This window comes from Oratosquilla oratoria, chromosome 14 (genome assembly GCF_046742065.1).
Source record: "Oratosquilla oratoria isolate Oo_2021 chromosome 14, ASM4674206v1, whole genome shotgun sequence".
Taxonomy (NCBI): domain Eukaryota; kingdom Metazoa; phylum Arthropoda; class Malacostraca; order Stomatopoda; family Squillidae; genus Oratosquilla; species Oratosquilla oratoria.
Window position 1 is genome coordinate 17,550,546 of NC_134790.1, and position 15,360 is coordinate 17,565,905.

Sequence of the window (15,360 nt, forward strand, 5' to 3'; positions counted from 1 at the left end):
AATTAGATACACACACACACACACACACACACACACACACACACACACAACCTCGTGGCGCGGTGGCTAGAGTTCTCGCCTGCCACTACGGCGGTCCGGGTTCGAATCCCGCCCAGGGCTGAAACAGTTTCAGTGTCGATGCGCTGCGGGTTGTTACTCCAACTCTTGTGGGCGTGGAGTTTGGGTTATGTGTGCGTGGAAGGTCAGTATTACCCATAGATAGGTCATACGAGCTCTGAGCTTTCATCCGGGAGGTTAATAACTGTCGTTCACGAGTCCAACACGTGATCCAAGACCATGGTGAATCACACACACAATAAGGAGTTATAGCACAAACTGGTGGCGTAATCGGAAACGTGCTGGTCTCGCATTCGCGTAGTTGTGGGTTCGAATCCCGCACTTTTCTCAGATTCCCAACATTTACTTCCCCCCAGCAGTCCATGTGCATAGGGCAAAGGAGACGACTGCGGCCGCAGCTACTCAGCGCCTCCTGGCGTAGGCACATCACATATTTTTTTTTACAATAATTAGAGGGTAAAAGGTAGAACCCCATTGTCGTAGTTCCTTTCCTTAACTACAGTTGGGTGAACACACACACACACACACACACTGAATTTTAGTTTGAACTGAACAATGGAAAAAAAGACGTGATATTACGAGATTGAAACTGGGAAAATAGAGTACTTGTAACTCCCCACCTCCACCCCACTCCCCGTGCTCTTGCCGCAAGCCGCTATGCGACCGGAGAGAGGGAGGGACACCCCTTCCCTCTCTCCCTCCCTCTCTCCCTCACTCGTTTTTTTTTTTCCGTGAATGTTGCTGCGCCCCCGCCCATCCGCCCAGTTCCTCGTCTTACACCACGTCACGCTACGTCACGCTACGTCACGCCTCACTTTAAGACGGTGATGGGGGAAGAGGTCAAGTGACGATATATATGTTCTTCAAATTGTGTTGCCGATAGACAGTACGATCTAGTGAAAAAATAAATCACCATGCGCAGACGAACATGTACTTGCTCACGCACACTCACGATAATGAAATGATCTGAAAGAATCGCAAGAGTGTTGGGTGAAGTAGTCTTCAGGAGATGAATATGAACCTATTGAAATGCAATCAGTTTAGTTTCCTCTCCAAATCTTGTGTGGATTTGCTTGAGAGTGGTTGATGTGTTGCAAGTGGAGTGTTTGCATTCTAGATCTTGAGAAAGCCTTTGACAAAGTCCCTCACAATCTACTGCAATGGAAACTGAAACGTATTTGTGGACTAAAAGGTAACTTTCTTGAATGGATGAAATGTTTTTAAGTATATTTTTTGTTATTTGTCTGTTTATTATTATTTGCTTGATTTTCATTTATCAGTATTTGTCAATTTACTGTCATTTACTATTTACCTGTTTGTTTATTGTTTAACTCTACCTATGCATTTATTTATTTATTATTTATATTGTTATAATTTTTATTTATTCATATTTATCATTATAATTTATCGCATCCGACTAAGTTATGGACTAAAAGGTCACCTGTCGGCATGTTCCTCCTTTGTAATCCTTCGTAGTGAGAGGTAAGACAGGATGGAAGCCAGTGACCAGTGGGGTTCCACAATGATCAGTACTAGCTCCTGTAATGCTCATTGTGTACATAACTGACATGATGGAACGTATAACGATAAATGCTAATAAGTTTGCAGATGGCGCAAAGATCACGAGAAGGGGAAGAGATATAGAGGGGTGTAGGTCGTTGCTATAAAAAAAACTCCCAATTCACACTATGCCTGGAGCCAAGAGTGGAACATTAATTTCAGTGCCAGGAAATGTGAACTGTTGAAAATGGGCACGAGCTCTAAAGCGACCATCGCTGCATTATTCAAAGAGAAGTGAGGAGATTATATAAACAAATTACAAGAAATATTTAAGAGTGTGGATACAGCATAATCTTTCACTTGACAGATATTTGTAAGGTTTAGCTGGGGATGAGAGGACGTAAACTGATGAATAGTTTAGATGACTTGAAAAAATAGGCATGATAGTTGGAAAAACCGGATCTTACGAGTGTAGCTTCTGTATATTTCAGTAAGGTAAACATACACACACACACACACGGCTCGGTGGCGGATTGGTAAAGCACTGGCCTCACAAGCCAGAGAACCGGGGTTCGATTTCCCGGCCGGGCGGAGATAAGTTGGGATTGTCTCCTTTCACGTGTAACCCCTGTTCACCTAGCAGTGAGTAGGTACGGGACGTTAGTCAAGGAGTTGTGACCTTGCTGTCCCGGTGTGTGGTGTGTGAGTGGTCTCAGACCTACCCAGAGATCGGCAAATAATGAGCTCTGAGCTCGCTGCCGTAGGGTGGTGTCTGGCTGTCTCGACAGACTGCAGCAGATCCGAGGTGAGGTGAATACACACACACACACACACACACACACACACACACACACACACACACACACACACACACACACACACACACATATATATATATGTTGAGACATTCTGACAGGTTGATGTAAGCGGAATAGGAAACACAGGAGTCTTAGTCTTGAGTTTATTCCTGACTAGTTTCGCAGGTATGCATACCTGCGAAACTAGTCAGGAATAAACTCAAGACTAAGACTCCTGTGTTTCCTATTCCGCTTACATCATATATATATATATATATATATATATATATATATATATAATATATATATATATATATATATATACAGTATATATATATAATACACGCAAAATGTATATACATATTCCACCTTGCAAATCTAGCGAAACAACGTTAGCCAGAACGGCTGTCGTGGCTAATGAAGTGTATTTGCGGAGCCAGTCTGTTGACCATCAAACTACGCAGCTTATTCCAACCCAGTGCAGCAAATCCACTTAATGGCGGGCTGGAACAGTTGAACAATAACTTTTAAGGGAAATACGTAAATAGGATGCTTCGGCACTCTCGTGGACCAGAAACAAAACTGCAGCGGAATTGAAATGATGATGATAAGAATAGATAAATAAACAAAAAAAATTCTATATGAATAAAGAAAAATAAGTGATTGTATGCATGGAAGTGGAAAAGTGGATCAAATCTTGTTAACAGTTCGTCAGCTGCTTTGTTGTCGCTGACACAAGGAGATTCTGGAGATGTCCGTTATGAATTCATTTCAAATCGTTCATGTCTGGATTTCTGGCAGTTTTTTGTCACTTTCACGAATGAAAATATTTTGCGATTTGTATTATTTTATCTCTGATATAGAATTTATATGCATTCTATACACCCTTCACAATTTCTTTTGCAATTATTATTACAAAAGTATGAAAATCAAACTGTTAACAAAAATTAACTGACCCAAGTTATTGTCGGATGGTCGACGTATTCTGAACTGAAGACTCGGTGAGGTGAGACATTTGGCCGAATTTTCTCTCTCTTCCCCCACTCCCACCTAGCATATTGCATTACGTGAAGGAAGCCATTCTTTGTCTTGGTTGACCCTTATACTGCCGAAGAAAGGATGCTACGAAAACTAACGGTAGCATGTGACATGGACAGACAGCTGACGCAATTTTTCTCCGCTAATGCTCTAGAATTGTTTTGTAATTCGTGATTCTCACGAATTGTGCATTTCTTGGTCACTTAATTCATCTTAAAAATAATTCTTATTTGTTAAAATTTCAAGGTAACATTTGGACCTCTTAGGCAAATAACATCTGAGAACAAAATAATTCCTGAGCAGTTGATCTTGATTATTTTTTCCTCCTTTTTTTAACCCTTTTATAAAAATAAATAATAATTATAATACTAATAGATAAAAGTAACATGGGTCTGAGATACTGGATTTATTCCATGAAAAAATAATGCATGAAAGAAAAATTATTATTATGAAGAAAATGTATATTTGTCAGTCCCTTTGTAAATATAGCTACTGGCCGACCAGTCTCACATTCTGTTTTCTTACTTCTTTTTCCTTGTATTTCTTGGCACTAGAGAATTGGGAGGTTGTAAAATTCAGTCATTAGGGAATACAGTTTAGGATTGCAGTATTCTTTTATAATGACGGTATTTGTAACTCGCATTCCCACAGTGCATTGAACTCTAGTTTAGTTTGTATTACTGTGGGTCTGTTTGTGTGCCAGCGGATAGTAGTAGTAGTAGAAGTAGAAATAGTAGGTAGTCAGGAGAGGAGGAGGAGAAAGGGTAAGAGGAAAATAGTGACTCCTCAATTTCTATTATCTTTCGCCCATTCCTTTCCTTCCATCCATCCATCCTTTTCAATCATAAATACTCTCTTGTCTACCACACGCACGTCCCCATTCTTTCATCCTCTCTACTCCATTCCTCCTCCCTTCTCCACCATTCCCCCTCCTCCCTCACTCTCCCTGCTTCCTCTTCCCCTCCTCCTCCTTTCTCCCATTCTGTTCTTCCTCCTCCCTCACTCTCCCTGCTTCCTCTCCCCCTCCTCCTCCTTTCTCCCATTCTGTTCTTCCTCCTCCCCCTACTCTTCTTTCTCCTACTCCTCTTCCTCTTTCTTCCATCCCATTTTAGCTTTCTTTACGTACTCTTACCCCCTGATCTCCAATTTCCCCCTTTTCATTCTCTTCCCCATCCGACCTCTGCAGTGACCAGTGTAATATATATTCTGTATACACACACACATTTCCCCAGATGCGTTCTTCATTCAACCAAAATTATTGTAAATTCTCCTTTCATATGATGGTAGTGTAGTACAATCTGGATATTTATGTCATTTTTTTTACTCCTGCCAGATCAACTTCGAGCCTCTGCCGGACATCCGTCCCCGGGGGCCGGGAGGCGCCGCTAAGGAGAAGCAGGGCATTACGGAGAAGACGCTGCCGGCTTCCTTCCCGAGCGTCGTCGCCAACAACATGTCTGCTCAGGCGGAGCACTGGTTCGGTGAGTTCGGTGAGCACTCAGGAGCCATCATGGGGGAAAGGAAGGAAGGCACGTGTCGGACTCCTCCTGAGAGGGGCTGGAGGGTGGGGGGAAGGGAAAGTGGATGGTGCGCACCAGAAGAGGATCTGTGAACAGGATGCCAGCCAAGGGTCAAAGTGTTCACCGGAATTATTATTCTTTCTTATTTCTCTTCGTCCTTTTTCTTTCGTCTTTCGTATATTTTGTTCTTTATTTTTTTTTTCTTCTGCTCCTCTTCCTACACCCCTATCTCCCCAAACACCTCTTCTTCCTTCTACGTCTCCCTTATCCCCTCCCTCTCTTTCACCCCTCCCCCTCCTCCTCTCCCTCTTCTCCTCATGGGGTATTGATGGTTTGTTTTATTGTCAGTATTTTAGGGACTTTAGTGGCATCTCCACCGACCAGAGTCGCTCTGCATTCTTTTGTGATTGGAGACTTGTCTCAACTCAAAAGAAGAATGGTGATGATTACTTTGATCTATTTTCTCTCCGTTCTGTTTCAGCCCTCTCTTCATTCTCCCCTTTATCACCTCAATAGCTCCACCTCTTCGGTGATCTATTTTCCGTAAGGATAGAAAAATGTTTATTACCGACCAAATAATAATAATTCTTCATCTTCCTCTTCTTCCCCCACCTCTTCCAGTTCTCTGCTTTCTCTTCCTTCTTTTCTTCATCTTCACTCTTTTCTTCCTCCTCTTCCCCACCCCATCCTCTTTATCTTCCTACTCTGTCTTTCTCTTCTTCCTCGTCCTCTTGTCTATTTTCTCTTGTTCTCTTTTTCGTCGACCTCATCCGCCTCCTCCTCCTCCTACTACTACTTTCTTATTTTCTTCTTCCTTTTCTTCCTGCTCTTCTGTTTCCTCTCCCTCCTCTTTCTTCTCTTTCCTCCTCTTCATCTTCTTCATTTCCATTTTTCTCCTTTTCTCCCCTCTTCTTCTCACTCCCTTTGTTCCTCTTCCTTCTCTTTTCCTCCTTTTCTTCCTCGTCCTCATCCACTTCAGTCTTGTCCTCCTTCATCCTCTCCCCCACTTCTTCATCTTCCGTCTGCACTTCTTCTATCTCTTCCTCTCCTTCCTGTTTATTTTTTTCTTGTTCCAGATGTTCTTTCTCTTCTTATTCTTAACTCCCCCTCCCTTCAAACAGGAGGTACCCCTCTGCAAAGAGAGATAGTCTTGTAATTATCATCTTACTATCAAAGGGGTCACAGGCAGCTGGAAAAAAATAGGCTGGTAAGCAACTGGAATAAAAGGGTCAGTGGCATCCAGTGTGGGTTTTAAAGGAAATGTGTTTTATTTTATTTATTTTTTTAAGCCACTGAATGGGATGGAGGAAGAAGGCAAGGTATCCTTTTTATTTTATGTATTCATTTTTCCCATGAAGAGTTGAGGCAAAAGTGTGCTGTCCTTATCTAATCAATTTCACATGAAATTTGTAAACTGGCCACCAATGTCACCATATTAAAGAAAAAGATTGAGAGACCAGAATATCAGTATTAAGATGTATATGATGCACAGATAGGTATGATGTTTTCCACAGGAGTTAATACAAAGGAAATGCAGTTCCCCAATACCAGTGGTATTGAAATTAATTGTGTCAGTTTTATTTGATAGATCTCATTTAATATATCTTGTAATTTCCTCTACAGCGGAACCTCACAAAAACTTTCCACGCAGTCAGCTTCAGTATGTAAGAGAAATAGGCCGTGGATGGTTTGGGCGGGTAGGTAAACTACAGTTCTGTTTATTTCTGTTTATTGATTTAACTGTAATTGCCAGAACCAGGAACTGTAGACTATACACAAACCACTCGATCTTCTCTCTCATGTAGTTTTATCGAAGAAGCCCCTTTAGTGCAGTGGATAGATTAGCTATAGGAGAGTGCAGTAATGAGTTGTATAATCCATCTTTTGTGGAATTATTTAACAGGGCCTTTAATACAATTCTCTCCAATAGGTGCTTGAGGGCAGAGCAACAGGCATAAATCATGAACTGCATGTTGCAAAGGCTCCACCTATTCGAGTGGCTGTAAAGGTTCTTCGTGAAGATGCTACACCCACTGAACAGATGTATTTCCTTCATGAACTGCGTGCATATAGAGACCTCACTCATCCCAATATTCTCAAAGTCCTTGCTTACTGCTTGGAGACAGAACCCTTCCTCATCCTCCTACAGCTGTGTACCATGGTGAGTTTTATGTTTATCAAATGTTATGCATAAAGGTGTTTTTTCCTAAAATAAGTGTTATAACTAATGCTAGTATCTTTTTTTTCTATCTTTTTTTCTATCTATTAGTATATTGATATATTTGTTTATTTATTTTATTTTATTTTTATTTATTTATTTTTTACTAGTATATCATTATGCCATTTGTGAAAAATTGACTGATTTAGTAATTTCTTTTCCACAAAAAGTATGGCATTGGATGCTAGAGTGCCAGTTGAATGAGAAAAATTAAGTGGGAATAGGTGTGAATAGAGAGAGGTTATAAATAGATGAAAAAATTATGTAGCCTTTATGTATGTGCATATAGATTTTTTTTTTAAGTTACATTTTAGCTCATAATTGTAATTGGCTTAGGGGACTTAACTGTACTAGAAGGTGTACAAATACTCATGTAGATATTTCTTTTAGTTGAGAAAAATATGGTTATATGAAACAAAAACTTGTATCCAGTCAGAAAAATGTGGGATTTGACCATTGATCTTGTGTATTGTTTGGTGTTTTACCAAAAGTACAGGTCAAAGATGCTATTGTTAACATTTTCAATTTATTTTTGAGTGGTTATAGAATGCTTATGGAGGATAATTTCTCAATACTGTTTGACTGTTTTAAGTTGTATATGTTTCTTTAACTCCTACAGGGTGACTTGAAAGCTCTAGTCCGTCAAGACAAAACTTTAAAAGAAGCAGTGTTATTGCGGATGGTGCAGAATGTTGCGGCTGGACTTGCACACATGCACCAACATGCCTTCATCCATACGTGAGTTTTAGCTTGGAGTATCATGATTCATGTAGATTTGATATGAAATATTCTAGTGCAGGTGTTTTTAGACAGACTGGAAAAGTTTTTAGTACATTTTTGTATATGTTTGTATCAGCTTGTTTCTAAAGCTGCCAGATGTTATTTGCAAGTGGAATTGCACTTGTTTCTGATTCTGAGGAGAAATTGAGGTGGTTGGTGCCAAGTTTGGAAGGCTAAGTGAAGGAAGGTACAATTGAGTGGGCAAAAGTAAAGTGATGAGATGTATAAGGAATGATTATAGTGGGAGGTTAAATGTGAGGGTTAAAGGTGAGAGGCTAGAGGAAGTGAAGAGTTTTAAATCCAAGCATGAAGATGAAATTTGTTTATTACTGCAGCAATATACAAGAAAAACATGTAACTAAATGTAAAGTGTTAAGAATTAATATTTTTGTAATAGTCTTGAAGGTTTTTTATTTTGTCTCTGTTGAATCATCTTCCTCTGATTTTATTTTCTAAGACATAAGGCTAATAATGTTCATTTATCTTCAGAGATTTAGCTGCCAGAAACTGTGTCGTTGATGAGGATCTAACTGTGAAGATTGGGGATTATGGCTGCAATATAGATTATTATAAGGTGAGTTTGCATGGTACCATACTTAACTTCATGTAGATCTATTTCATAAGTAAATTATTGAACACATTATTTCATGTTGTGATGTGGGCAGTCTTGCGACACTGCTTCTGACCCAGGGCAGTGGACAAGGTGCAGGGATCACCTGTCATCCAGGAGGTGCTCAGATAAGAGGGAGGGTGGAGGGGTGTGGAGTGTATTCAGGGATGGAATGGATGGAAATGATTTTATGCCTTTCCCTTTTTGGCTACCTCCCTTGTAAGGGGGAAAAAGCCTTGGTATATGTATGTATGTTTGTATGTATTATTTCATATACAAAATACTATTGTGTGGAGTTGGTATTATTGTGTTTTTACTGAGCCACACCCCTGACAATGAGGAAAGGACTCTTGATTTATATGATTGTAGTAAAACCTTAATATAATGAACCATTTGGGGTTAAGGGTTTGACATTGTATCCAGAAATTTGGTATATCTGAGGGAATGCCATGCTGTCACATGTGTTCAAACATAAGTGATGCGTGTTGTTATACATGTACATACATACATACATATACCAAGGCTTTTTCCCCCTTACAAGGGAGGTAGCCAAAAAGGAAAAGGCATAAAATCATTCCCACCCATTCCATCCCTGAATATACTCCACATCCCTCCACCCTCCCTCTTATCTTAGCACCTCCTAGATGACTGGTCATCCTTGCACCTTGTCCATTGCCCTGGGTCAGAAGCAGTGTTGCCAGACACAGCACATCCACAGCAAGGCCGCTTCATTAAATTGGCAACCCCCCCTCTCCGTCCCCCCATGCATAAAAGGAGAAGACGGGGAGAAATCCCTTCAGGCTGCATCAAATTTTGCTCACATATACTACCTCACCCCCCATTCTCCCGCCCATTCCACCTCATGCATCACAACATCATCCATATACAACCATTCTCCATTCACCCCTGTCTTCCTCAACAGACATTCCCCTCTTCCCCAAAGCCCCCTTCACCCCATCCATCCACCTCATCCTAGGACGTCCCCTCATGTTCACTCCCTCCACATCTGCCTTCCATACCTCTTTTACTTGTCTTTCTTCACTCATTCTTTCCATGTGTCCAGACCATCCTAATACTTTTTCATCAACCCTATCTCCCAACTCCATTTCCACCCCCGTTCTTCTCCTCACCTCCTCATTTCTCACTCTAGCCTCGTAACCCCCATCATACTTCTCAGACACCTCATCTCAAACGCAGTCAAACTCCTTCTCTCTTCCTCTCTTATGTTCCATGTTTCTGCCCCATACAGTGCTGTTGGCACAATCACTCCTTCATACAGTCTCCTCTTAGCATCCATTCCCAAATGTCTATTTCTCATTACACTCTTCAATCCACCAAGGCATTTACTCGCTTCTCTCAGTCTGCATTCTACCTCCACCTTCACTCCACCTTTTCCTGCCACATTTGCACCCAAGTATCTAAAACTATCCACTTCCTCCAGTCGCTCTCCCTTAATGCTCACTTCCAGTCTACTGCCACTTTCACCCCTTGTACATCTCATCACCTTACTTTTACCCACATTTATCTTTAGCTTTTTTCTATCACGTACTCTCCCAAACTCTGTCACCAACTTCCTCAATCCCTCCTCCAATCCTGCCACAAGCGCAGTGTCGTCCGCAAACAACAGCTGGCTCACCTCCCACTTTTCTCCATTTTCTTTAACCATCTCCAGTCCCTGACCCACTACCCTTGCATTTACCTCTCGCACTACCCCATCCATGTATAAGTTGAACAGCCAGGGCGACATAACGCATCCTTGACGAAGTCCCACCTTTACCTCGAACCACTCAACTCTCTCCATTTCTAATCCTGACACAAGCTCTACTACTCTCATAAAAACTCTTGACAGCTCCTAGAAGCTTTCCTCCTATCCCATATATCTGCATAACCTCCCACAGTGCCTTTCTGTCTACCCTGTTGTAAGCCATTTCCAGATCCATAAAAGCCCAAAAAACATCCTTCCCCTTTCCTATAGCTTTCTCACATGTTTGTCTTACCACAAAGATCTGATCTACACAACCTCTACCCATCCTAAATCCACACTGTTCCTCACCAATTACTCCCTCTGTTCCTCTCCTAATCCTCTCAATCAAGATCCTCCCATAAGCCTTCCCAACTACACTTAACAAGCTAATCCCTCTGAAACTACTACATTCACACTTGTCCCCTTTTCCCTTGTAAAGTGGAACTATACAGGCACTCCTCCAGTCCTCCGGCACTCTACCCTCTCTCCAGCAAACATTAAATAACCTCACCAACCAGTCCACCATCACTGTACCTCCTTTTTTTAGACATTCTGCATGGCATCCATCCAGACCAGGTGCCTTACCTGCTTTCATCATCTTAACAACTGCCTTCACCTCATCCTTCCTTATTTCTTCTCCATTTTCCTCACTCATCACTCTCATTTTCTTAGCATTTCCCACTGCAACTATCTTTCCCTCCCTATCCTCCTTCACATTTAGCAACTCCCTAAAATATTCTGCCCATCTTCCCCTTACTGCCTTCTCTTCCATTATCATCTCTCCATCTGCACCTTTTACCTTTTCTTCTCTACTTGATTCGCCTCCTTTTCCTCTCTTAATTTCTTTCCAAAACATCTTTTTATTACTTTCAAAATTTTCTGTCATACTCTTCACATTTGCTCTCCTCTTTGCCTCCTTTACCTTTTGCTTTGCTTCTCTTTTCTTTTCACCTCTCATATGACTCCCTCATCCTATTTTGTAACCAATCTGTGAAAGCTCGCTTCTTCTCTTCTACAACCTTCTTCATTTCCTCATCCCACCATTCACTACCCTTTCTTCTATTTCCTCCTGTCCTTCTTGTTCCACACACCATCCTTGCACACTTTGTGACTCCCTCCTTGAACCATCCCCATTCCTCCTCCACACCTAGCTCTACTCTATCCTTCACTCCCTCCCACTCCTCCTTCAGCTTCTTCTTGTACTCCTTCTCCTTTTCCTTTTCATTTAAAGAGTTCACTCTAAGCACCTCCCTACCTTTTGTCCCTTTCCTCTTTCTCCATCTATCCTCCACTCTCAACTTACCTTCCACCAAAAAATAATCTGATATTCCCCACCCTCTCCCCTTAGCACATGTACATCCTTAACTCTTCCTATCATAGTCCTATTTACCACTACATAATCCATCAACGCTCTATCTACCACCCTTCCACCACCACCCTCTCCCATGTGTACTTATGCTTGACTTTCTTCCGAAACACTGTATTTGCTATCATCAACTCTCTAGACACATTTCCACCATCAACTCTCCACTACGATTCTTTCCTGGAACTCCACATTTCCCAACCACTCCATCAATTGGACCATTTCCTACCCTAGCATTAAGGTCTCCCAGTACTATTACGTTGACATTTCTCCCTAAATCCTCTATGCACTCATTTAAATCTATCCAAAAGGCCTCCCTTTCTTCTACACTCTTCTCACTGCCAGGCCCATATGCACTTACAAAGACCCACGTCTCCTTTCCCAGTTTCACCTTCATCCACATTATCCTTGAGGAAACCTCCTTCCACTCCACTACAAGTTTACCTATCTCTTCACTTACCAGAATAGCCACCCCTTCCCTCCCTCGCCCTCTCTTCACTCCTGATAATCTCCCACTTACACTCTCAAACTTACACTCGCCCTTCCCTTTCAACTTAGACTCAAAGCCAGCACATCCATCTTTCTTCTCACAAACATACTACCTATCTCTTTCCTTTTACTCTCATCTGTACCACATCCACGCACATTAAAAGACCCAAACCTTAGGGTGCTGTTCCGAAAACTCCCAGACCCTCTTATGCCTTTACTTTTTCATTTAGGAATGTCCCCTGTGGGGCTACAAGGAGAAGGATGCCTAGTCCCAATAATAGATACGTATAATAAATATAGTACATATAATATGATAAATGCAATGATATCTACAATGATAAATGATATAATAATAGGGATGAAATATAATGTTATAAGGTATTTAGCTCCATGAAGAGCTAAGATGAAAGGGAAACAAATAGGTGACAGGTGGGAGTGGGATGAATGGAGAAAGATTATGAGAATCAACTAGATACTGCTAGCAGATTCTCAAAATGTTCTGCCATATTTAATATATCTTTGGACACACCTGGGAAGATAGTTTTATTGTTCACTGTATATACAGTATGTTGATTTTTTTTGTTTTTTCTCTCTTTGTTGTTAGTAAAGTATTATTCTTATATATATATATATCTGGAAGGTCTCCCTTCAATGCTGATTTGTTTTTTTCAGGATGAATACTACTGTGCTTTGGATGTTGCACTACCTCTGAGATGGTGTGCCCCAGAGACGCTTAAATGTACAGACACCACTATTGAGACCAAAGAAGTAATTATTATCATGTTTTAATGTACTATAGTTTGTAGTATAGTTCCTTATCCTTCAGATTCATCATCACATTTCCTTGGTTTTAGTCACAACTGAGGAGAGAATATTTAAAATATCTTTGAACTTATGAATTTTTCATGGAATGTAACTTTAGAATTGTAGGTGCAAACAGAGCAATCTACATGTTTAAATGAAATGGTTATGGGTAAATTGTAGATGCCTGTGATGACTTACAATTTGTTATTTGATCTCTCTAATCCTAGGTGACTTTTGCTGCCAATGTATGGAGTTTTGGCATCATTGTATGGGAAGTCCTGTCCCGAGGCCAGCTGCCCTATCCAGATATGACAGATGACGAGGTTATTCAGCACGTAGTGATTGAGAAAGCCTATGTCATGGAGAGGCAGAGAGACTTCACCCTACATGCTGATAAAATGTAATGAAAGAAAATATTTACTATATTTAAGAAAGACTTTAGATGCTGAAATAATGTTTAAATGGTTAATTTACATGCAATGCAGCACCACTAGATTTTTGTACTAGAAATAAATTTTGTGTAATTAGGCATAGGTGGAGGGAGTGAACATGAGGGGTCAACCAAGGATGAGGTGGATGGATAAGGTAAAAGGGGCATTGGGAAAGAGGGAAATGTCTGTTGAGGAAGGAAGGGAAACAACAGAAGATAGGAGTGAGTGGAAAATGATTGTGTATGGATGATGCTGTGATGCATGCAAGGGAGTGGGTAGGGGATGGGGGATGAGGGAGTATGAGTGAATGATATTTTGACACAGCCTGAGGGGATTTCTCCACATCTCCTTTTCTGCATGAGGGGACAGAGAGAGGTGGTCGCTGATTAAGTGAAGCGACCTTGCTGTTGATGTGTTGCGTTTTGCTTCATTGCTTCTGACCTAGGGTAGTGGGCAAGATGCAGGGATGACCCATCATCCAGGAGGAGCCAAGAAAAGAGAGAGGGAGGGGGGTGAATGGGAGTGGAGTATGTGGGGATAAAATGGGTGGGAATGGATTTATGCCTTTGACTTTGGCTGCAATCAATTTTATTTGTATATCAATACTACAATACTACTGGTGGTGTAGGACTTGAAGAAAGCAAATATGGTACCTATTCATGAAAGAAGAAGCAAAGAATTACCACTAAACTCTAGACCTGTGTCCTTGACCAATACAGTAGTGAAATTACGTGTGAGAATCATGAGGGTTCAGTGGGCGTGAAACTGCTCTGGCTTTTGGGCCCTGATATGAAAGTGCTGTGCCTAACTGCTTTGCTTTTGACCCAAACCATATGACTGAGGAGGTGCTGAGATGGGATGGCTGACTTATTGGGCTTAATTTGTTTATGATGTAGAAGAGAATAGCAGTTCAAACCCTGCCTCTGGCAAAGTTGAACCAAGGACATGGTTCATTAAATTCCATGCTACAAAGTCTTCTGTGAGGGGCACCGTCCTAGCCCTCCAATAGGGGGGAGTTTGTGATGTTAAACCATATGATGTAGAAGTGTACTTAGACTTGGCCACCATCTTTATAATAGGAGAGGGCCTTTGGGTGTGTGTGGTGTTGGTGTGGGTGAGTGGGTGGGTGCACACATGCTCAGCATTTATCATAGACCTATCAAGAGTTGGGTCTTTGTTCATGATTACCTTATGGGTATCCAATGAAAGCAAAGTGTACTTAGAATAATGTAAGTGAAACCTTGTATTTTGATATAAGTTGGCATTTTGTTGCAGTGTTGTTTACTGTGTAATAATGGACTTTGTTGAACCGTGTTTAGGCACAACATCATGAACCTGTGTTGGGAGTCTGAAAGTTCGCGGCCCGATATGGCAAACTTGCACTCCTTGCTCTCACATCTGTGTGACCACCTTGAACCTGAGGACTCAGAATTACGCAGTTTTGAGAGCAGATGGAATCAGCTTCAGCCACCACCAAGGGACCATAGCATTGTGCACTTAACCAATACATCTGACTTAAGGTTAGTATGTCGGTATTATAAAGTACAGGATGACCTTGCGAATTTATGCTAATGGGCACCTGTCCATGTGTGACTTTCCAAAATCCAAAATTAACAGTTTGAGCCTTTAACATGGAAAAAATGCAGCAAATATGAATATCAGATATATAGAAATCTTTATTGATTTATTCATTACTACTGAGATATTCATTTATAAGGTTTGTTTGCACTGGGCCACTAATGTTTCATTAAGAATAATCACTAATGAAAGCTAGAAAGGCACCTAGGTTGGATGGTTGTCATGTGGAATGCTTGTCATAAGGTGGGGGTAATTATTGTGGAAGCTGGGTCAACTTGAGATCTTTCTCTATCAACTTAAACTCCATTTCTTACACCTTTTCACACATGGAGAACTAACAGCCAGTGACTGCTGCCCACCTCCTCCTATTACTCTCAGCCAGTGACATAGGAACAAGTCCATACCAGTAC

At 41.2% G+C, this 15,360-nt stretch overlaps 1 protein-coding gene across 10 annotated transcripts in view; it reads left to right on the forward strand.

Moving 5' to 3' along the window:
* Positions 1 to 15,360, forward strand: part of LOC143032750 (uncharacterized) — a 243,020-nt gene that overhangs the window by 204,490 nt on the left and 23,170 nt on the right. For all 10 annotated transcript variants that reach the window (XR_012967124.1, XR_012967123.1, XR_012967125.1 and 7 more), the window contains exons 6-13: positions 4,747 to 4,894; positions 6,557 to 6,630; positions 6,864 to 7,094; positions 7,771 to 7,889; positions 8,421 to 8,505; positions 12,810 to 12,905; positions 13,169 to 13,341; positions 14,692 to 14,892. Coding sequence is in view for 5 of the 10 variants with exons in the window: in XM_076197720.1 (XP_076053835.1) it covers positions 4,747 to 4,894; positions 6,557 to 6,630; positions 6,864 to 7,094; positions 7,771 to 7,889; positions 8,421 to 8,505; positions 12,810 to 12,905; positions 13,169 to 13,341; positions 14,692 to 14,892 (1,127 nt within the window). In the remaining 5 variants the exon portion in view is untranslated. The remainder of the gene's footprint in view (positions 1 to 4,746; positions 4,895 to 6,556; positions 6,631 to 6,863; positions 7,095 to 7,770; positions 7,890 to 8,420; positions 8,506 to 12,809; positions 12,906 to 13,168; positions 13,342 to 14,691; positions 14,893 to 15,360) is intronic.